The following is a 22,960-nucleotide window of genomic DNA, read 5'->3' as shown; positions in this document are numbered from 1 at the left end:
CTCTATAAACTTTTAACCATAACTTTGTTTAATATCTTGCCTTTCACTCAGGTGCTCAAGATGACATACAGTACCAAATATTCCCTCCTATTTTTCCCCACAACAACCCCTGTATAAGTTGGGCTGAGTGAAAATGACTGACCCAAAGTAGCCCAATGAGCTTCCATGACTGAAGATGGACTAGAACCTACTCTAACACAGAATTTTATTCATTCTGCTCCATTGGCCTTCTAAATAATCAATTAAATATTCCAAAAGAGAGCATTTCACATTTAATATTCATGAGTTGCTTAAATCTGAAATCAGATTATTTCTGGCATTAAAATCAGCTATATTTTCTTAAAAGCTTGGAAAATAAACTTTCTTCAAACGACATTCAATCTGATTTAGCCCTAATTATGAGACTTCATTCTGAAAACTCTCTTTTTTTAAAAAAGGGCAGCTATTGTTTTGGATAAAAGTACACAGAGTACACACTTTTACTGTGTAAGATCACATGCCTTTGGAATATCACTACCCTCTTTCTCAAGAAAACGATCTCAAGAAAACGACTAAGTAATAAATACGATGGCAGTGGAGTTTCATTGTTCTGCCAATCGTAGCGCCTCAGCTGAGGCGTTGAAGGTGCATGTGAGAGAGTGAGCCGGTGGGTGGGCGTAGCTGGGCTTCACTGACATCTGGCCAAATTCCGCCGAAATAATAACAATTGACGCCTAACTACACTTTGCGCTTCCATTCCTATTTTACTATACACGCTGTTTTTTCCTCTCTGCAAAGCGCGATGTTTTTCCCCAGGCAGCCGAGGTTTCCAAAGGGTCAAATTCTAACGCCCGTCTGCACTGAAACTATTTACAAACACAGGACGCGAGGGCTTTCCCATGCACGGGCGCTTGACCCTAAGAGAAGGAGGGGAGGCCGGCCGGCCGACGTGAGGAAGCGGCTCCTTTAAGTACCGGGCTGCGCCTCCTCTTTCCCTCAGCTGCTCCCGGAGCTGCGGCGAGGCGAAAGCGCCCGGTCCATTGTTTTGGGGGAGGGGGGAAAGCGCAGGCGCGCGCGCCGCTTTTGCCCATCTGGAGCCTTAGCGCCTCCGGTCAGCGCATCTCTCTTTTCTGCACTTCACCTGCCGGCCTCCGAAAGGCAGGTCCGGCGCGCGTCCTCGTAAAAGCAAGCTAGCCAGAACGCGCGCGCGCAGGCGGGCGCGTTCTCCCGAGGAAGCGCCATCCGGCCGCCTTCCCATGGCTTTCTCCACGCGCGAATGGGCCGGGCTGGCCGCCGCGTCCCTCAAGTAAAGGCGGGAGAAGAGCTCCGCCAAGGCAGGAAAGCCAAGAGGTTTTCAGCCGCACTTTGTGCCTGTCAGGTCCGGCCTCGTCTCCATTCCCTTCCCACCCACCCCTCGCCGCCGCCTCCTCTTCCATCATGCCGTTGGCTTTCTGTGGCAGCGAGCAAAACTCGACTGCCTACAAGGTGACCGACGGGGTGCTCAACAACGGTTGTTTCGTGGACGCCCTGAACGTGGTGCCCCACGTTTTCCTGCTTTTCATCACGTTCCCCATTCTCTTCATAGGTGAGTGCAGCTCTGGGAGGAGGAGGGAGGGAAGGGGGTGTGTGGGTGTGTCTGGGTGCAATTGCTTTCTTAGTGCCTGTCCTTCCCGCCGTTTGCAGCGCCCACATCCCCCAATTCCCAGCAGCAGATTCCCGGTCCTCTTGCTTGTCCCGCGGACCGTCCACCTTGCTGGGCTGCGCTTCTGGGTCACCTTCCTTGACGTCGCCCATCTCCAGCGGGGGCGCAGGAAGCAGGAGGACCGGCTGCTTATTCGCAGAGCTCCAAGGAACGGGCGAATTGAAATAAGCGAACTCCCGTGGGCTGAACGAAGCTGACCTGCTTTCTTGCCTCAGAAGTTGGGGGGGGTGGGGGTTTCCCCTCCAAAAAAAAAAAACTTGGGCTGTTTTTTTTTTAATGATACGCGGACGATGTACTTATATAACTTATATATATTTATATATACTTAATGTATAAGATAACAGATACTTATATCTCTTATTTTATACATGGTTGACAAATAAATAAATAAATAAACAAACAAATAAACAAATAAATAAATAAACGATGCTTGCAGTATTTGCAAAGAACAACATTTGATTCCACTGAACCTATTGGAGACCCAGCAAAAGACTGGATGGAGCCCACATCCTATCCACGTCATCAGCTGCCAAAGGAGAATTGCTTGGGGTAGATGAATAAAGCGAAAGAAGAAAGCAGGTCAGTGGAGTCAGTAATCCAGGTCATAGTTGTCTCAAAAGGAGGGGTTTTTTTCCCTCTTTCTCAAAAGGCATCTGGACTGTTTTTCCTGGAGGAAGAAGAACAAAATCTTTTGTTTCTCATCCAAACGTTTTGTTTTTTTTCTCCATGAAGAACAGCCCAGTTGCCTTTTGAGAAAGAAAAAAAAAGCTACTTTTGAGACAACTATGACCTGTGGATTACTGAGAATCTCCATAGACCTGCTTTCTTCTTTTACTTTTCTCCTCTTCCCCGAGCAACGGATGGCTTGAATAGGATGTGGGTTCTATCCAGTCTTTCCCTGGGTCTCCAATAGGTTCAATGGAATCAAATGTTGTTCTTTGCAAATACGGAAAGTATTGTCACCTATCATAAATGGAATGGAATGACCCGTGGTGTGAAATGAAATCGAGCACAAGGTTATGGTGACTTTTAAAGGAGAGAATCCAAAACATATAAGTAGAGGAATATAACAGAAAATAAACTCACTGTAATGAATACATGAGAATATATTCCTCAATATGTGAGAGATGATAGGATCTTCCAGGTGATAATTTTTTCTTCTTGCTCTCTTATATTTTCCCACTTTTTCCAACTCGTGTGTGTGTATATGTGTGTGTGTGTGTGTGTGTGTGTGTGTGTGTGTGTGTGAGAGAGAGAGAGAGAGAGAGAAAGTGAGAGAGAGAGAGAGAGAGAGAGGGAGGGAGTTGTTGGGGAAGGACTGTATGGACTGTACAGTTTTAATTAGTAAAAAAGAGTTTTCTATCTGAAGACAGGGATTTTCCTTAGCATTTCTTAGTTTTAAACTATTTGTACAAGTATCCAGTGTTCCTTTTGGTAGATGGGCAGCTATATAAATTTGTTTAATAAATACAATAAAATTAAACATTTTCGCAGTTAGTACAATAATCATTTCTGCTGCAAGTATGTAACAAAATAATCCGGGGAAGCCTTTGAAGTGTTAGAACATTTAATAAAATACTTTGAATTAGATTCCTAAGCTAATGAATCCATAATCACTGACAAATTATTTTGACAAGATGTATTTTTCAGACTTTTTATGTGAATCATAAGGAGCGCACCAAATGCTAACTTTCTTTGATGTTGCATTTTCCCCCTTTGTGGTTCACTGATCATTTATAGCAGGGGTGTCGAACTTGCAGCCCCTGGGCCGGATGCATCACACACTGACCACGCCCATTCCTGGTTTAGCAAGTGGGGGGAAGTCACGATACGTCACATAGCAACAACATGATGCCGTGAGTTTGACACCACTGGCTTATAGCATCTCCAAATAATAGGGTTTTTTTGTTTGGAAAGAGTGTTCTTCATAATCATGATGTATATTTATTTATTATTTTAATCTGCCCAAGAAGAGTTTTCTGGATGAATTACAAAGCAATTAAAAGTTGCTTTATGGGGAGGGGGGTTTCTACAAAAAAAAGTATCAGTGCAGTATCAGTGCCAAAACTGGTCTCTAATCAAGTATTTCTGACTTCTGTGTTTTTTAAAACCTCTTTTAATTTATTTTCTAAAAAAACCCAGAAAAGATTAATATATTTATTTTCCAGTTTAGGATAGTCAAGACAGGAAACTAGATCTATCGTTTGCACAAAAATGTTAAGATAATGGTGATCATTTGTTTTTGTTTTTTTAAATATTAGGATGGGGAAGTCAAAGTTCCAAAGTTCATATCCATCATAGCACTTGGCTTCATTTTCCTGGCCATAATTTACGGTGGATTCTGACTTTTATCCTTTTGTTTGTGCTGGTCTGTGAAATAGCTGAAGGGATCGTGTCAGATGGGTAAGAATACATAATAGGTATACTTTTATTCTAATATAACTTGTTGGACTATTTTGTTTGTTAGGAATTGAATCTTAATTTCATTGTGATTAGCTTGTGACATGTATTTCAAAAAAAAAAATAATAACTGATGTTGTATATACATGCACAATTGTTTTTAGTTAGCCAGATGATTTTATCTTGTTTGTCACTTTTTGTGAATATGTTTTCTATAGTTTGTGATTTCCATACCTATAAAAGTTCATAATATCCAAATAGAGAGGGAAAAATGCACTTTTCTCAACATGTATAAATCTGAATCAAAAACTATTTAAAAGGTGGTGTGATAACAAGGCTTTTTTTTCCTAATAAGTAACTTCAACCTACAGTGCTGTTCACTTTAAAATATATGACAAGACCACACTGCTAGAAAGGCAAAGGTTACCAACTTTTTTCATACACTTGATATTCTGGGAATATGGAACACTTATCTTATTTTATTTAATAAAATGTGTTAATTTGCAAAGGTGCTACCAGACTCTTGCTGATTTTGGGCTGTCATAGATTAACATGGCTCTCCTCTTATTATTATTCACTAGCTAGTCTCCTAAAGAATCCTCCCATCCACATTGGGGGCAGGGAGATGTATTTTTACTAATGATTTCTTCCATTGGTAGTATTTTTACACCATATATCACAGCATGCTGAAGGGTTATCTAAGCAGTTTGTCTGGTTTGCACAAACTGCTTTTTATTGATTTTCTAAATTATACATTATCTTTTTGTAATTCTTCACTAAAACTGAATATAACAGTTTCTTTTTAACTATTGTTTTAAAGATGGGAGGTGCATAAGCCAATGGGAAGATTGTTGAAAACAGCAGAAAAATTTAGGAAGAAAATCTTCCTAAGTTAAATCTGAACTACTTGTTGCCTAATTTCCCCCAATATCTAAGAGCAGTTTGGGAAAACAAAAGCTGCCGAAAAAAGGCAAAAAGACTCATTACATAAATATTAACTCCATTCTTTTCACAGAACGAAAGTTCAGTTAAGACTGAAGCAAAGAGCTACAGTAATTTCAAATCCTTATTGCATTTAATATTTCTTAGGAATAGTAGTATGTACATACATCTCAGGAGTGAAATGTGGAAAGGAGGACTATGATTTTTTTATATAGTTCAAATATCTATCAACTTTGAAAGACCAAGCATTTTCTCTTAGTAACAGTCTATTTGACTTTAGAAGCTGAGGATTTATTTGTACAGTTTGTGGGAAGATCACATTCAAAAAGAGGGTAAGGCCAATGGCCAATCTGGAATGGATTTCAAAAGTTAGAAAGTGCACTGAATTTCTTAAGCTTATTTTGTTTCCAAAACTCAGAGATCTGCCTAGCACTGATAATGTTACCTAGTTTTGGGTAATGAAATGTCTGCAAGAAAGCAGCCAAGCTCAGAGAGCATCAAGGTTCCCTCAAATTCAGAAATATAACAAAAGAACTACATTTGGACCCTAGTCAGTGAGAGATCTGAAGTTCACAAACAAGACATTAATGAGCAACTTACGATCTCTGGACTAAATTTTTTTACCACCACCCCGTCCCTTCTTTTTTAAAATAGCCTTCTTTGAAGTGAGCTTAATTTTTGATGAATTAATCCCCATGGCCATGCAATTTTCTTGGTAGCAGTTTGGAAATACTTAGTGCATTCATCCACAGTTTTGAAATGTTGCTGTTCCTTGGCAGTTTTCCATTCAAGTACTAACTGGATAAGGGATCCTTGGTGTTCTCTGAGCTTGCTTGTTTTATTCGAGATGTTTCATTACTCTAACTAGGTAACATCATCAGTACTGACTTATTAACTAGCTAACTCTGTTTATCTTCTGAACCCACATGAGGTCACCCAGATGCTCTCAATTGCTGTATGTATTTAATATACCTCAGAACTGTTTCCCTTTTTTCTGCAACCTTACTCTGAATAATGAAGGGAAAAAATGGGGCTATATAATAATTTCTTAGATACTATAACTCTGATATGCTTCCTTATGTGTGCATATGAAAATGTTCCATCTGGAGAGAGTTGGAGGTACATGAATTATTTTATGTATGCTTATTAATGTTTCTCTTTGAAAGAATGAATCTACTTAATAATACATGTTTCACTTTACTTAGGGTTTTAAAATCTGGTAATTTGCACTTATATATGCCACCAGGGATGGCATTTTTGGCAGCCATCACATCCATTGTTTATTACCACAACATTGAAACATCCAATTTTCCAAAATTATTGATAGGTATGTATCAGCCATAAGGAAAGTGGGTGGCAAGCTTGGGAACATAATACTTGATTAGATAAGACTTTGATCTTCATATGTCCTTATGGAATTGCCTGTATTATAGACAAAAATACATATTGCCATATTGCAAGAATTTAGAAGTTTCCTAGTTTTCTGAACAATGTTCTTGTCTCACAGGTTTAATTGAAAGTAAGAGTCTACTTATCCAAAATAGCATTTCCTATCATGTCTAATATTTCCCATACTTTTCTTGTAGTATAGTTATGATTTAAAACATGAACCATTCATTAAGTAACTTACAAAGATTAACATCTACAATATAATAAATTAAAATGAAAAAAAAAGTAGCAAGGCCATGGGAAGGACATAACAATTAAAGAGCAAACAATCTTAAGTTACCACGTCTATATTGAATGCAATGAAGTACTCTAACTAAGGTGTGATTGACTATGAATAATGCCTCTCACTCCAGAAAAGGACACAAGTGGCACAGCAGATGAATCTGTACAAAGGCTTTTCTGGCTACAACTATCTGTCAGACCTGGAAGCCATCTTTTACATTTGGGCCTTCAGGCCTGCCACATATTCTTCTGTGGGAAAATGGAAGGGGGGGATTGCATAGAGTATGGGTGATATGTAGTCAAAATAACGTTCCCTTCAAAGAAGCATTGACCTGGCACCTGGAGTCAGATGACAGGGAGGTGTCTCCAGTTTGAATAGTAGATGATTGGACCATGTGATGGACATGTGGGTGCTGGACAGGGACTTGAACTTTCTCTTGGGTGGGGAAAACCTGGAAACTTTCATATTTGGGTTTTCCCAGATGTGCCATTATGACATCTTCAATAAAAAGGAACTTTGAGGAAACTCAAGCCTCGGAGTCTTCTTTCTTTGGGGTTATTACTTGGAACCCTGACACTACCAGCTGTCCACACTTTGAGGAGAGCTGTGAGTGCAGAAAAAAAAATCCAGATTACACATCAGTTCTATCTAGGGAAATGTAATCTCTTCTAGAGTTGAAGTTATAAGGTCCTCAGAACAGGATGATCCATTAATGTATTTGCTAGAGTTGAGCTTCTCTTCATTTATGCACACCCAGCTGTGCCTTTTTAGGATTGTTCCTTCACCCTTGGTCTCCACTTGGCTCTCAGCTCTCACCTGTATCAATAAGTAGTTTAACACCCCAGTAAATCATCTCAGCAGATGGGCCAAACCAGGGAAGAGTAGCCAATTTCGATTCGTCTATCCCAGTGTGCGTAGTCTGACCTGGTAGATTGAGGAGACAAGCATGTGTTGTGGAACACTAAGAGCACAAGAAGGCACTTGGACATCTTGATCTTGATGCAGCAGGAAAGGTCACCAGCCTCTCTTGTTCGTGCCATCGGATTAAGGACTCTTCTGCCAATTGAATGGGGCTGCCCCTGTGCAAAAAAATTGACTTCAGAATCACAAGAACAACTAGGCTATTAGGCACCTGTGTACTAGACACAACCAACACAATGTCCATATTTTCACAAAGCTGAAAGTCTATAAAACTGTGGTTATCCATTCTGTCCTATATGGATGTGAGTCCTGAACTCACATAACCAACAACAAAAACTGAAGAAATATCACATTCATACTCATTGGCAAGATCATGTCTCCAACATGAAGGTCTTGAATCATGTAAAGTCCAACAGCACTGATTCCCTGATGATGAAAGTTCAGAAGTGGTGGGTGGGACACATAATCAGAATGGATAATTACCATATGCTTTGCCAGCTGCTCTATGGTATATTGGAGACTGGGAAGAGATCTCAAGGATATCCATGCAAGCACAACAAAGATGCTGTGAAGGAAATCAGATGCCTGTTCTGACCTAGGCTTCCTTAGCCTAGGCACAATCTTAGTCCCGGCAAACCTCTTTTATTCATACGGCTGTGAATTATTTTCATTCACAGTCTGAAAGGCTTCACAATCAGTCTTTCAGGGGAATGTTTATAAACACCCACCTTATCTCCCTTGGAATGCTGCCAGAGAACTAATTGCCAAATGCAGGGCAAGGCCAAACTTAGCACAGAGTCAAACAGAACTTTCCAAAGCTTGAACCGACCAGATGAACTAATTGCTTCCTGCAAAAGCTCACGACCCGTTCACTCCTCTTATATGTCTTATGGGAGGGGCCAATCATCTCCAAGCCTTACTTCCAAGTCGACCCTGTTTTCTTAATTGTTCTTGTCTTCTGGCAGCTCTGCACATGCGCACACTGGGAACAGGCTCCTGCTGTTCTTCTGCCTCGCTGATGTCAGACTCTGGAGGCAGCAAATAACTACCAGATGGCCTTGGCCCCCTCTCTGCCTCTGACTCAGAGCCCTCGTCTGAGCCTTCCCAGACTCCAGGACTGGCCCATGTTTTTCCCCAACCTCCTCACTGTTCAAATCTGCTGCCAGCTCTGCTGGCTGCTGGCGGGCCACAACAATGCCATTGTGACTCCAGCCAAGGGAACTAGAGCTACAGCTACTGACAGAGCCCACTGGTGATCTGTGAAGCCTCCACCAGTTTTGAACATAGATGCCACCAAAATCTGTTGGAAGAAGTGGGAAAGGGGTAGGGTTAGTTACATTGGTTAACAATGCAGGTTTTCTAGTAACCATTGTAATCTAATTTATTTATATTTATATCAATCTTCAGAGTGTAGATCCTTTAAGAATGATATAATTGTGTTTGTCTTCAGTAATTTGTCTTATCAGCATCTCAATTACCATTTTTTTTATTTTCAACAGCCTTGCTATTCTATTGGACTTTGGCTTTTATAACCAAAACTATCAAGTTTGTTAAGTTTTGTGATAATAATATTGGACCACGCCAGCTTCGATTCTGCCTCACAGCACTCTTGGTTGTACTTTATGGAATGCTGCTAATCGTAGAAATTAATGTAATCCGAATGAGGGTAAGAATTAATTGTATGTGCATGATAATTCAGGGAAGAAGAACAGGAGAGAAAACTAAAGAGCTAGGTTATTTCTACTTTGGTCTTCTGCTGGCCAGAACTTTAGCCAGCTGAAATCGTTGTGAAGCAAGATTTATAGAATTAGTTTGTTCCATAAAATGGTGCCAAACAGCTTGGCACTCATTCATCAAAAATACATCTGGAATCAGATTAGATAAATGATTCATATTAGCGAGAATTAATGCTGTTTACCATCAGTTACTTCCAGAACAATTTCATAATTCAAAAGCTCTATGAATACTTTCTTGAGATTTTCATATATCTATTTTCTTAAGTGGAAAGATAGAATGTAATGTAATATCCAACTAGTTATATTTAAATTGTATCTTTTTTATGCCTTCTGAAGAAAATATGTTTTGGGCTGGCAAGTTATCAAGTTGTCTATGTAAGTGTAGCCTTAAATCAATTTATTTATACTTCATATTATTTATTCAAAATAGGAGGCAAAATGTTTAAATTTCTCTCTTCTTCCAGGTATTAATTAATTTATTTATTTTGTCGCATTTCTATGCCGCCCCACTCCCAAGGGACTCTGGGCGGCTTACAACAGAGAATAAAACAATGCAACAATATTCTATACAAAAGTTAAAAGAAGACATTAAAACATTAAAATGTTAAAACACATACACTCCAATTTGTGGCCGGGTCTCGCAAGATCACTATAACGAGATCAACGGCCCCAGGCCTGCCGAAAGAGCCAATTCTTCAGCGCTCTGCGGAAGGCCAATAGGGTGGGGGCAGTCCAGACTTCAGGAGGTAATTGGTTCCAGAGAGCCGGGGCAGCCACAAAGAAGGCCCTCCCCCGCGGGCCCACCAGCTGACATTGTTTAGCTGACGGGACCCAGAGGAGACCAACTCTGTGGGATCTTACCGGTTGCTGGGAGCTATGTGGTAGAAGGCGGTCTCGAAGATAGCCTGGCCCTGAGCCATGTAGGGCTTTAAAGGTAATAACCAACACCTTGAATTACGCCCGGAGATGATAGTGCAGCTCGCGGAGAATTGGTATAATGTGGGTGTACCTAGGTGCACCCATTATAACTCGCACGGCTGCATTCTGGACCAACTGTAGTCTCTGAACACTTTTCAAGGGTAGCCCCATGTAGAGCGCGTTGCAATAATCCAACTGTGAGGTGACAAGGGCATGAGTGACTGTGAGGAGAGCCTCCTGATCCAAGTAGGGTTGCAATTGGTGCACCAGACGAACCTGTGCAAAGGTCCCCCTAGCTACAGCTGTCAGATGTTGTTCCAATCTCAGCTGTGAGTCTAGAAGGACACCCAAATTGCGAGCCCGTTCTGAGGAGGGCACTTTCTCTCCCCCCAGAACCAAGGATGGACAATCGACATAGTCTTTAGGGGGCAATACCCAGAGCCATTCGGTCTTGTCTGGGTTAAGTTTAAGTCTGTTGGCACTCATTCATCAATAATCGTACTATGATAGAAATTATAATTCAATACTCTGGAATTATTGGAATCTAAAGAGACTGCCTATCTTCGAGACTGCCTTCTACCGCATAGCTCCCAGCGACCGGTAAGATCCCACAGAGTTGGTCTCCTCCGGGTCCCGTCAGCTAAACAATGCCTGCTGGCGGGCCTGCAGGGGAGGACCTTCTCTGTGGCTGTCCCAGCTCTCTGGAACCAGTTACCTCCTGAGGTCCGGACCATCACCACCCTATTGGCCTTCCGAAAAGTGGTGAAGACCTGGCTTTTCCGGCAGGCCTGGGGCCGTTGATCTCGCTTTGCGATCTGATGAGATCTGGCCATGAATGGTGTGAATGGGTTTTAATGTCTTTAATGTTTTTAATTTCTAAGTGTTTTTATAGTGATTTTTTGAGTGTATTGTGAGCTGCCCTGGGTCTTCGGAGAGGGGCGGCATATAAATTAAATAAATAAATAAATAAATAAATAAATAAATAAGTTGCTTATTTGTCCAAATTGAACTTAACTTTTGACTGCTAGGTCATAGCACTAATCAGATAAATATTTACTGTTTTCTAAGCCATGAAACTATTGTAAATTAATTCTAGTTATTATGTTTTTGAAAAATATTTTACATTGTAAAAGTAGTTTAGCCAAAGCATTTTTTTAAAAAAAATCATGTTATTTCACTTTGGTTTTAGAGAATATGCATTTTGCTGATTGAATAACTTTTCCACTCAAATACTGGAAAATAAAGAACCTCTTGAGAAATGTAAACTCTAAAATTCTTGATTATTTGGTCATCTTGAGTAGGGGACTCATCATTGGCATCCTTCAGTCTCAAGAGACTATGGTATCGTGCTCTGGAAAGAGGTCCTAAAACAGCATCTAGTGTGACTAAAAAGGCCAATTCAAGAGTGGCAATCCCTTCCACACTGAGGGCAGAAACATTCTGTCCCCTGCCCAGCCCCCAGATTGCGCTGGTTCCAGGACTGCCTCTTTGCCTCAGCCTGCCGAACAAGTGTCTCTTCGAATTGGAGAAGGCCATGCTGCGTCTTTAGCCTCCAACCTGAACAATCGGAGGTCAAGGTTTCCCAGTTGTTCATGTCCATTCCCAGGGCCTTTAGGTCCCCCTTGCAGATATCCTTATATCGCAGCTGTGGTCTCCCTCTGAGGCGTTTTCCCTGCACTAATTCTCCATACAGGAGATCTTTTGGAATCCAACCATTAGTAGGGGACTAATTACATTAGTATCCGACCAATTAGTAGGGGACTAATTACAGAATAATGGTAATTTTATCTGCCTTCGCATTAATTTGCTGATTCTTTTTGACTTTATGAAATTTAGAGATATATTTTCTTCAAAAAAACCAAAGAAGTAAAACCTCCTGAGGATCTTCAGGATCTTGGAGTCAGATTCCTGCAACCTTTTGTGAACCTCCTCTCCAAAGGAACATATTGGTGGATGAATACCTTTATTAAAACTGCCCATAAGAAACCCATAGATTTGAAAGCTATAGGCAAACTGCCTATTGCAATGAGAGCTCTGACCAATTACATGCGCCTTAATGAGGCTTTTCAAGTGCAAAAGGTATGACTATAAAACAAACAGATTTCATATAGTATAAAGAGAGGGTCCTGTCTTTTTAAAACAGACAAGCCATTTTATACACCTGTGAATGACATTTTTAAAAAAAGATTTCTTTGTTGCCAATTGAGTAGAAGATATGTCAATATTTAAAATCAGAATGAATCTACTGTAAATTAAATCTATTTTAGAGCTGCCCATTGGCACAGTGGTTAGAATGCAATATTGCAGGCTGACTCTGCCCACAGTCAGAAATTCGATCCTGGCAGGTTCAAAGTTGAGTCAGCCTTCCATCTTTCCAGACTCGGTAAAATGAGGATACAGATTAGTGGGGGCAATATGCTGACATTGTAAACCCAAAGAGAGGGCTAAGACTAAGTGATATTACTATTGCTATAAGAATGTTTTTCTAACATAAAGTAATACAAAATAGAGTAATTACCAGTATAAATTAATTGCTAGATCTGTAGTTTATTGGTAAGACATGGCTTGGGTTTAACTCTTTAACCCCTTCTTCCATGGCCAAGAAAAGAAAACAGTTGTCTCTTCTAGTAAAGGTCAGGATTTATAAAACAATATTTAAGTGTAATGTATTTTAGAACATGACATTTTAAAATGTCACCCCCTGCCTGAATTTAACAAATGTTTTTTTTATTACCGGACAGAATAAAGACACTCCATACCCTCAAGGATCCAGAAGTATTTGGTGTGCCCTCTGCTATGGCTTTGGAAGGCCTTTGGCTCTAAGCAGTACTTTCCGTATTCTGGCAGATTTGCTTGGATTTGCTGGTCCACTTTGTATCTCTGGGATTGTTCATGTAAGGAAAGAAAACAGCTCTATGTATGGCAAGGTACTTCTTTTGAATCATTTTTAAAATGTCTGCTAACTTTTCCTTAGTTCTAATCTTGTTAAAGTCACTTTTTCTAAACTTCAAGCTGTAGAACTCATAGTCTCTAGCCTAATTATATGAGGGCCTGTGGGCGTTTCAGATTCACTCTGGCTCTTTGGACGAGCCTTGGGATAACTGATTCCTTTTCCTTTTTGTGTGCGTGAGTGAATGAGCGTGAGTGAATGAGTCATTCAGTTGTGGCCTTGAAACTGTTCCAATTGGCACCAAGCCACAAGAAATGACCAAAAGGCTGTCAAAAAATAAAATACAGTATTTTTATCAACAGTTACAATTTCCCATTCCCAGGATTATCATTTTCCTATAATAAAGAAGCTGAAGATCTTCCAGATAATTGTGGCTCTCTCACTTGCTCTCGCTCTTGCTCTCTCTCCACAGCAATTAAGAAAAAAACAGATTCTGTTGTGACAAAATTCAAACAAAAACCTTTTGGGGTTAAGAAATGAACAATTTTTGCCCTAATTAATGAGGTTTGTTACCTTTAAGATTCCATAAACAACTAATCAGTTTGATTGCAGATATGCAGTAGTAAAAGGTTGGCATTTGTATAATAGAGTGGAAACAGAATAATTTCTTTAATTGTAGCTTTTAAAACAATATATTTTCAAGTTTTCTTCATCAAGTCAGTATTTAGTTAGATATTATTTTGGACTATAGAAAGAAAAAAGAAATAATATAATTTATTATAGAGAGATGGTGCTTTAGCTCATGTAACATATTTAAAAGGTAACCACCTTAGTGTCTAATAGAATGATTTAGTGGTTCTTGTGGTAACACAAAACTTTTAATGCGTTATTATTTATATAAGCATTATTAATATAACTTCACCATTTAATAGAGGTAGCCTTTCTAAAAACCTGACAGAGAATGGCATTATAAAGAATAATGTCAAACTATCATGACTTTGAAAGTTAATTCTTTCTATAAGATAATGCTTTACATTTTCAATGATATATTATTCAACCATATATTGTTTTAGAATTTATGTCATGCTAACAATACTGTTTTCTTTTGTAATAGCTTTAGGCAGCATTCATCATTTATTTTCATTCTAGTTTACACTAATAATAGATCTTGTTTTGAATATACTCTGCTTCCAAAATTAGATGTAAGAATTAAATGAAAAGCACATCATGTAGTAAGAAATATACCAGTATTAAGATATACATTTAAAACGCCTGATGTAAAAGATGACAGGGCAAAGCCTGAGGGTGGGATCAAATACATCATCAAGCTGGTGTCCCTATGCTATCGAAAGAGACCTAAAGTGGTGGGATTCAAATTTTTTTACTACCGGTTCTGTGGGCGTGGCTTGGTGGGCATGGCAGGGGAAGGATACTGTAAAATCTCCATTCCCTCCCCGTTCCAGGGAAGGATACTGTAAATTCTCCATTCCCTCCCCACTCCAGGGGAAGGTTACTGCAAAATCCCCATTTCCTCCCGATCATCTGGGAGTCAGAAGGCAGAGAATAGATGGGGTGGGGCCAGTCAGAGGTAGTATTTACCGCTTCTCCAGAACTGGTCAGAACTTGCTGAATACCACCTCTGCTTAAATCTAGCCCTCCTTGAAGTCCATTGACTCTTATCTAGTGTCAATTCAGATTGATAATTAGTAGATCAGATTCTTGTTTATAGGTTGAATGAATAAACTTGCCATGCTTTTGAATTCTATCCCAGCTCCAGTTTCTTGCACTTGATATTCACATTTTTTTAAATAGGAGAAATCTACTTTAACTAGTTTTTTAAGAAGTAAATGTTTTATTCTTTCAACTAAATTCCAGTATTAAATAATAAATTGCACTATTAATGAGTTGAGTTCATTCAAACCTCAGTCCAACAGGAGAGGTCACTATGTATTGTGTTTCCTAGAGCCTCCTATTTTCTCCAGAATCTGCCCAAAGTAAATTAAAACATAACGAAATAAAGCTAGTGATGTTGAATATTTTAAGCTTGGCATATCAAAAATTCCAAAAATGTGCACCTTGATTTAGTTGGTTTGTCTTACACACACACCCTGGACAAGAGAGGCCTCTCCAGACCTTCCCTCTGGACTCTCCTCTCCAGATACTCTAGAGCAGGGGTCTTCAACCTTGGCAACTTTAAGAGTTGTGGACTTCTCTTCTCACAACTCTTAAAGTTGCCAAGGTTGGAGATCCCTGCTCTAGGAGTCACACAAGAGGGCTTTGCTCTCACGGGGCCTCGGTAGCCTCAGAAAAACTCTGTTTTTGTCTAAAGACAAATCAGTCATGGAGGAAGAGGATTTCCTCTTTTTATAAGTTTTAAAACAGAGTGAAAAGAAGACAGTATAAGATATTCAAAGTACTTAATTAACTTATATCTGATCAAAAAGGAGAACTGGTATTGGTAAGATAAGCACAAATTCCTTAGATTCCATTTTAATAGCCCAGTTCAACACTTGTTAAGAACTTCCTTCCATTTCATCTTTCTGCTTCTCAAATACATTCCTGAAGAGTCAGTTGAATGAAATTATCCTGATACTTTTGCTTCCAGTCAAGGTTATTCTTGACCTACAATTGTAATACAAAATTAACACCAGATACATACAATCTCTTTAACCTCACCCAAGGGCGCTTGCATTATTGTGGACAAGCAAACTTCAGATGCTAAGTTTTAATCATTAGTATTACTTCTTTGCATTTAACTTTGATTTTTTTTAGTATTGAGAACAGACAAGTGATAATCCTATATGCAAAATGAAACACTTGAAGATATTATAGTTTCTAATTGCCAGCATAATTCTAAAAATAGCAAAATAGCATTTTCAGATACATGTCTAATATTATTAAAATGATCATGTAGCATATCATACAAAATAATACGTGCCATTAAAAAGATGACACACAATTATTTTTTATATAAATTGCCCAAATTATCTCCAGCATGTGCTAGTTGCAAAATTTACTTAGGAAAACTTCCATATACAGATCAAGGGGGAGGTGGGGTATTATAGTATTTTTGTTTTCTGAATAAGTTTCTGCTTCTGAAGAGACACATTATTAGCTTCATTGTCTGCCCTGATTCACATGCTTTAAAGCTTGAGAATATATATTTAAAACTGACCTTATTTTATCACTTTGTTCTTCTTCTGATGGCTAATATACCTGAATAAAATGAAGTGCTATGCGTTAGAAAACAGAAATAATCCATGAGGGTTTTTGGGGTCTTTTTGACAGAAATAAGGCTGACTTCAATATAGGAAATACAATGAATGTTATTTTAAACCATAAAATTATTTTATAGAGAATCTGGCATTGTAATGTAAATCAAAATTAGATTATAAATTTACCATCTTTTCCATTTACAAGATCTTGTAAGTAATTTCAGCAATTGTTCTATGGCTTGCTAAAATATATTCCAGTATTTCTGCAGTTTCCATTGTGCATTTGTGTTCTATTGCATTTATAGGAATTCTTTAAAAACAACATTTTTTAAATAGCCTTTTATTTTGTTTTTGTTTTTCTACAGACTAAAATAATGGGTGTTTACTTCATCTCTTCTCAAGAATTCTTGGCTAATGCTTATGTGTTATCAGTCCTCCTTTTTTTTGCACTTCTGTTACAAAGAACCTTTCTCCAGGCATCATACTATGTGGCCATTGAAACAGGAATTAATCTAAGAGGAGCAATACAGGTATTTCAAATATTCTACAGATTCATGTTGTGAAAGGTTTCTATTTTACAGCTAATTTAATGGAAAAAGCATTTTATTAATAAAGACCAGTATAACCCCATAGAGGTGGAATGTATTTGTATAAGTGGCATCAGGAATGCTAAAGCTCAAATTGAGCTAATATTAATGAGGGATCTGGAGAATAAGTAAAAGAGCTTCCTCAAATATCTTCAAAATAAAAAGAACAGAATTAGAAAAGGGGCTGTCAGTGAAGATGACAATTGCCAGTGAAGGTGACAATATATCAAAGAAAAGGCTGATGCAGTGGTGAAATGTAAAATTTGGTACTACCGGTTCTGTGGGCATGGCTTAGTGGGGGGCAGGGGTAATGTGACTGGGTGGGTGTGGCCAACTTTTTTTTTTTAACTTTTAAAAGCATTTTTTCTACAACCTCTTCGGCTGAAGAGGTTGTAGAAAAAATGCTTTTAAAAGGCTCTGATGATCCCAGCTGAGCCGCGTGATCAGCAGAGGCTTTTTTTTTTTACTTTTAAAAGCATTTTTTCGGCCGAAGAGATTGTAGAAAAAATGCTTTTAAAAGTAAAAAAAAAAAAAAAAAACCTCTGATGATGGCTCAGCTGTGCATGGGGGGGGCGCACAAGGATGTTTGCTACCGGTTCTCCGAACCACCTGCCACCATTGCTACCGGATCAGGCGATCCGGTCCGAACCGGGAGCATTTCACCCCTGGGCTGATGCCTTAATAAATCTCTTGATTTTTATCTTAAAAACTCAAAGTATTTAATGTCATGTCAAGTATTTAGTACTCAAATACTTAATGATATTAAAATGCATTTTACTGTGATGGTGAGGGCATTAAAAATGTGCAAGTTAACAGATACTCTTGAGTTAAGGAAAAATGGGAGATGGTCCATGCTATTCTTTCTCTTGTTTTACTGACTGTACACATCCATGGTCTAGAATATTTTGAAAACCATGTTTATATCCAACCATTTGCTTTCTTAAAATGCACACTCCCTAGACAAACCAGGATTTCACTCAACATTCTCCTTCTACTGTGACAAACTTTCATGTCCTTGCCTTTCATTATATAAGCTGCAGCTGTCCTACATGGCTCCTGAAATTAATAGCTCATCTGATTTCAGCACAAATAGATCATAGCTTGGGTTTCTATATTAAGAAAGAAAAAAAACAAGAAAAAATGAAGCAAATTGAACCTCTGATACCAGAAATAGTAATAATTAATTGCCAACAATAACCGTCAAATTGAAGGTCAATTTGGGGTAGTCGCACTGGCTAAGCCACCAGACTAGAAACTACGAGACTATGAGTTCTAGTCCCACTTTAGGCACAAAACCAGCTGGGTGACCTTGAGCCAATCACTTCCTCTCAGTCCTAGAAAGAACATAATGGCAAAATAATTCCAAAAAACCTTGCCAAGAAAACTGCAGGGACTTGTCACCAAGAGTCAAAACTGACCACGGGCACAAAAAAAGTTAAATTATTCTATCACATTATCTTGTTATATTCATATTACTGTAAATGTGATTTTGGAAAATAAAATCCTGATTCTAGTTGGATAGTAGTGTTTTTATATGTGTGATTTTGTGTGTGAAAGAAAAAGGATACCGTCTCTTTTTGGGTTATTAATATTTTTATTGAGTTACAAAGGATAACCACCTTTTTAATGCATGTTGAATATAATCTTTCAATTCCGAAAAGCGATGGAATCAAAGTATTTCATTTAATTATATCATGTAGGCTTTTATTGATTTTTTTCTAAATGAACTTTATTCCTTTAAGACCAAATTGTTTATTAAATAAATGATACTCCATTGCTGCAGGAGTTACAATTTGGTTTAGATTTACCATATTTTTCGGACTATAAGACACACGAGTATAAGACGCACCTTAGTTTTTGGGGAGGAAAATAAGAATAAAGCTGATTGGCGGCGGGTGTATCAACCTCCCAGAATACCCCCAATCAGCTGTTCCCAGAGGTGAATTTTAGCAACAGGTTCCTTGGTTGTGAGCTCTGTGCCATGCTTTTTTTTTTTTTTTTGCTTTTTTTTCTGCCTCTGAAACTTCTGAAACTGTTTCAGAAAAGACTTTGTTTTCTACCTCTGAAAGCCTCTGAAAGAGCTTCAGAAAAAAAGCCTCTGCAGCTCTGTTTGAGGACCTCTTTTCTGAAGCTCTGTTTGGGAGCTTTTTTTCTGAAGCTTCATTTCTGATGCTTTTTTCAGCCTCTGAAACCTCCGTTTGAGAAGCTGAGCGGGGCTACATTCGGAATATAAGACGCACCCAGATTTTCACTCTCTTTTTGGGAAAAAAAGGTGCGTCTTATACTCCAAAAAATACGGTAATTGGAAGTATATGATATTTATTCAAATGTAACTGGATATGCTGTTACATTACCATATTGTTGTAAAATGTTCACATGTTTAGATATGAATCTTGAAAATTATCAGTAATACTCAGAATATCATCGATATTCCATATCAATTTATATTCAACATCGGCCACTGGTATGCAAACTTTCTTTGATTGCTTAATAGCGCAGGGCAATGTTTCCACTAGGGAATTGAACATTAGAAGAGAAAAATGGTACTCTTACTGAATTATCTGATACCTTATAATAGATGAAGAAATAATATTTATAATAACTCTATCTGAGTAATTAAAGTACTAAGCTCCATATAAATATGCTTGTGTGAACATATGTGTACCAATTAATAAAAACAGAGGAAAAACCTTTTTTCTAAAACATATTCCCAAAAATTAATTTATAGCATATTTACAATTTTTTAAATTAAAGTCAACTCAAATTTCTCAGCCTGAATTTCTAAAATACCTACTAATAATCAGAGAGCTTCCTTCTATTTATAAAATCAGATAAATGCAGCAAGAACTATGGAGGAACTATATTCTGTAATCTCCATTATAAAGTTACTATTAAGCTAATAGCTATTAAACTATTAGCTAATAGCTTAATAGTTACTATTAAGCTATTAGCATCCACATTTTACATCTAGGATATAAAACAATAATTTCTAATCAATAAATTTCACAATCTGTTGGAACTTTACTCACATTCAGTACTACTACTATGTAAGTCTCAGAGCATGACCCAAAGGTGCTTTTTCAAGAAGCAGGTGGACTTCCTTTGTTTTTCTGAAGAAGCTTCTTGGATGAGAAGTGAAACGTCTTCAAGGAAAGACAAAGAAAGTCCAGTTGCCACTTGGAAAAAAAGCACTTTTCGGACAATCATGACCCGAATGACTGAGAATCTCCGTAGACACCCTGATAGCATGAGATAAGCTAAATTATATAAAAATGCTGCAATATATCTATTTGTATTAGATGTCCTGATGCTAGCATGTAATTTCAGCATTCACAGTATTCTTATAATCATAATATTTTGCTATTATCATGATTGGTTATAAATGTTATCAATATAGAACAAGATATTATCAATATGGAAGTTTGCTTTTTCTCTTTCAATTAAAACTGAACATTTTCATTCTAGACAAAAATTTATAATAAGATCATGAGACTATCAACCTCCAACATGTCCATGGGGGAAATGACCTCAGGTCAGATCTGTAACCTGGTTGCAATAGACACAAACCAGCTAATGTGGTTCTTCTTCCTGTGTCCTAATCTCTGGGCTATGCCTGTACAGGTAAGAAAATTAATGGATTATTAATTAATTTAGCCCATGGGAACAGAGGCAGAGGTGGGTTTCAGCAGGTTCTGACCAGTTCTGGAGAACCGGTAGCGGAAATTTTGAGTAGTTTAGAGAACCAGTAGTAAAAATTCTGACTGGCCCCGCCCCCATTCATTCTCTGCTTCCCAAGTCCCAGCTGATCAGAAAGAAATGGGGATTTTGCAGTAACCTTCCTCTGGATTGGGGAGGGAATGGAGGTTTTACAGTATCCTTCCCCTGGAGTGGGGTGGGAATGGAGATTTTACAGTAGCCTTCCCCTGCCACACCCACCAAGCCACACCCACAGAACCAGTAGTAAAAAAATTTGAAACCCACCACTGATCAGAGGTCAATGTAAAATGTTTACCTACTATACTCCCATGGGATCATGAGATCTAAGTTACTTGAATCTTCATAGCCTTTTTCTCTAATTTTGTAGTTATCCTGAGGTGGAGTATCCTTTCCTTTTTTGGAGGACAGCCTACATTTCTTCCAAAAATAACAATTGATTGCATGTCTAGAATCCTTCCATCCTCCCAAATGCCCTTTACCATCCAGTTTTAGAATTGCATCGATTACACAAATCAATGTCCCTTCTCTTTCCATCATTGCAGATTATTGTTGGAATTGTTCTGCTCTACTACCTGCTTGGAATCAGTGCCTTAATTGGAGCAGCTGTAATCATAGTGCTAGCTCCTGTCCAATACTTTGTAGCCACAAAACTTTCACAAGCTCAAAGAAGCACATTGGTAAGTTCTGCCAAGATTAGTGTACCCATCCAATTTCACAATTTCAGACTATAAATTTGTAAACTCAGATCTACGAGAGTGTCCTTAGTATACTTTGTTCTCAAAAGTGAGTTCTATTAGGTTTAGTGAGACAAATTTACCATTTAAGAATAGAAGATTGTATTTTTAGCGTATTTAATCTACTTATAGTTTCGAAATTACTACCCACCAAATTGAAAAAAAAGAGAGGAAGGACACAGTTTTGCTTTTCATTTTTCTAAAACAAAAACCTGTTAAAGAAATAAATCTTTGTATTCCACACAAAACTAAACCAATACAAAGCTGTGCAGATATGCCATGTAATCAGCTTAGTGACAATTGGTCTTGGATATATGATGCCCAGATTTAACATCCAACTTCCAACTCTTTTTGAAGTGCTTTTAAAGAGTATTTGGGAACTACAGATGGGTTCCCAGGTGTGGGAGCATACTGAACCAGTTTTCCAGACCCAGCATTAATTACTGCTTAGTTTCCAGATATAATGTAAGGTATTAGCATTGACATATAAAGCCCATTATACCTTAGCATTATAGTCCCTTCAGATTGCATACACCTGTCAATATCAGTTAGATCCACCAGAGAGAAACTGTTGCAAATCCTGCACTTTCAGGAAATGCAGGCAGTGTTGCTTCTTCATAGCAGTGTTGATCAAACAGGCTCCCTCTTTGTTGGTATTTTAGAAGTTCTTAAAGACTGAACTGTTTTGGAGAATTTTCCCCAGATGTGAACATGGCCATCTTTGTTTTATTTCTTGTATTTCTAGTTTATGTTGAATGGGTTTATTCTTACTGCTTTTGTTGTTTTTTTCTCCTATTGCATGTATTTTAATCTGTATTATTATATGTAACCACCAAGAATCTCTTTTGATCACTGTGGAATAGAAATATTATAAATAAATAAGAGGGGAAGAAGTATTTAAATAAAAATTGAAGCACAGGGTCTTTTTGCAACCAATTTGAATTTCCATGGATTGTTATATAATACTATATCTTATGATATCACTATAATCCAAAATTATTTTTATGCCAATGGTCCAGGAATATTCCAATGAGAGATTGAAGAAAACAAATGAAATGCTTCGAGGCATAAAACTACTTAAGCTCTATGCCTGGGAACACATTTTTCATAGTAGTGTGGAAGAAACTCGGCAAAAGGAAATGACAAGTCTTAAGTCTTTTGCTCTTTATACCTCTATATCAAGTAAGTAATTCACTTCTTTTTGTCCCCAAATTCAGTTTATATGTTTGTATAAATGTAAATAAGTTTTCAGTTAGTTTACTGCATATTTAAAGAAATTAGTTCCATACCAAGAAAACTCCCAAGGTATTGAAAAAATCCTGCACTGTAGTCTTTGGGAAATTGGTTTTCAAAGACAAAACCAATTGTATATATTTTTTTAAACAAAATGTAAATCAATAGAATGAATTTCTCCTGCTAGTTCATCATCAAATCATTTGTTCCCTTCCACCTGGAATTCTCCATGAATCCTCAAAAATTCAGTCCAATGGACTGGCTGAATTTTTTTGAAGGTAAAAGGAGAAAGTAAATCCCATCACACAAGCATT

General features: G+C 38.1%; 1 protein-coding gene and 1 long non-coding RNA gene across 4 annotated transcripts in view; one reads left to right on the top strand and one right to left on the bottom strand.

Moving 5' to 3' along the window:
- The first annotated feature begins 977 nt into the window (after positions 1-977).
- The window catches only part of ABCC8 (ATP binding cassette subfamily C member 8), a 65,124-nt gene continuing 43,141 nt past the window's right edge, over positions 978-22,960 (top strand). For 2 of the 3 annotated variants that reach the window (XM_087879624.1, XM_060687715.2), the window contains exons 1-10: positions 978-1,564; positions 3,943-4,084; positions 6,229-6,350; positions 9,116-9,282; positions 12,107-12,349; positions 13,012-13,197; positions 16,741-16,905; positions 20,428-20,583; positions 21,222-21,356; positions 22,433-22,595. In XM_087879624.1, coding sequence (XP_087735750.1) covers positions 1,417-1,564; positions 3,943-4,084; positions 6,229-6,350; positions 9,116-9,282; positions 12,107-12,349; positions 13,012-13,197; positions 16,741-16,905; positions 20,428-20,583; positions 21,222-21,356; positions 22,433-22,595 — 1,627 coding nt within the window. In that variant the 5' untranslated portion in view covers positions 978-1,416. Of the gene's footprint in view, positions 1,565-3,942; positions 4,085-6,228; positions 6,351-9,115; positions 9,283-12,106; positions 12,350-13,011; positions 13,198-16,740; positions 16,906-20,427; positions 20,584-21,221; positions 21,357-22,432; positions 22,596-22,960 lie in introns of those variants that run through there. The other variant, XM_087879631.1, reaches the window with a different exon arrangement.
- On the bottom strand, positions 6,201-8,816 carry LOC148116501 (uncharacterized). The gene is made up of 2 exons (XR_015730121.1): positions 8,345-8,816; positions 6,201-7,774 (listed from the first exon to the last, which is right to left on the bottom strand). It is a non-coding gene; the product is annotated as an uncharacterized LOC148116501 (long non-coding RNA).

This window comes from Pantherophis guttatus, chromosome 1 (genome assembly GCF_059756535.1).
Source record: "Pantherophis guttatus breed Tessera chromosome 1, ASM5975653v1, whole genome shotgun sequence".
Classification (NCBI taxonomy): Eukaryota; Metazoa; Chordata; class Lepidosauria; order Squamata; family Colubridae; genus Pantherophis; species Pantherophis guttatus.
The sequence above is the reverse complement of the archived record's forward strand: the minus strand, read 5'-3'. Positions and strand labels throughout refer to the sequence as shown.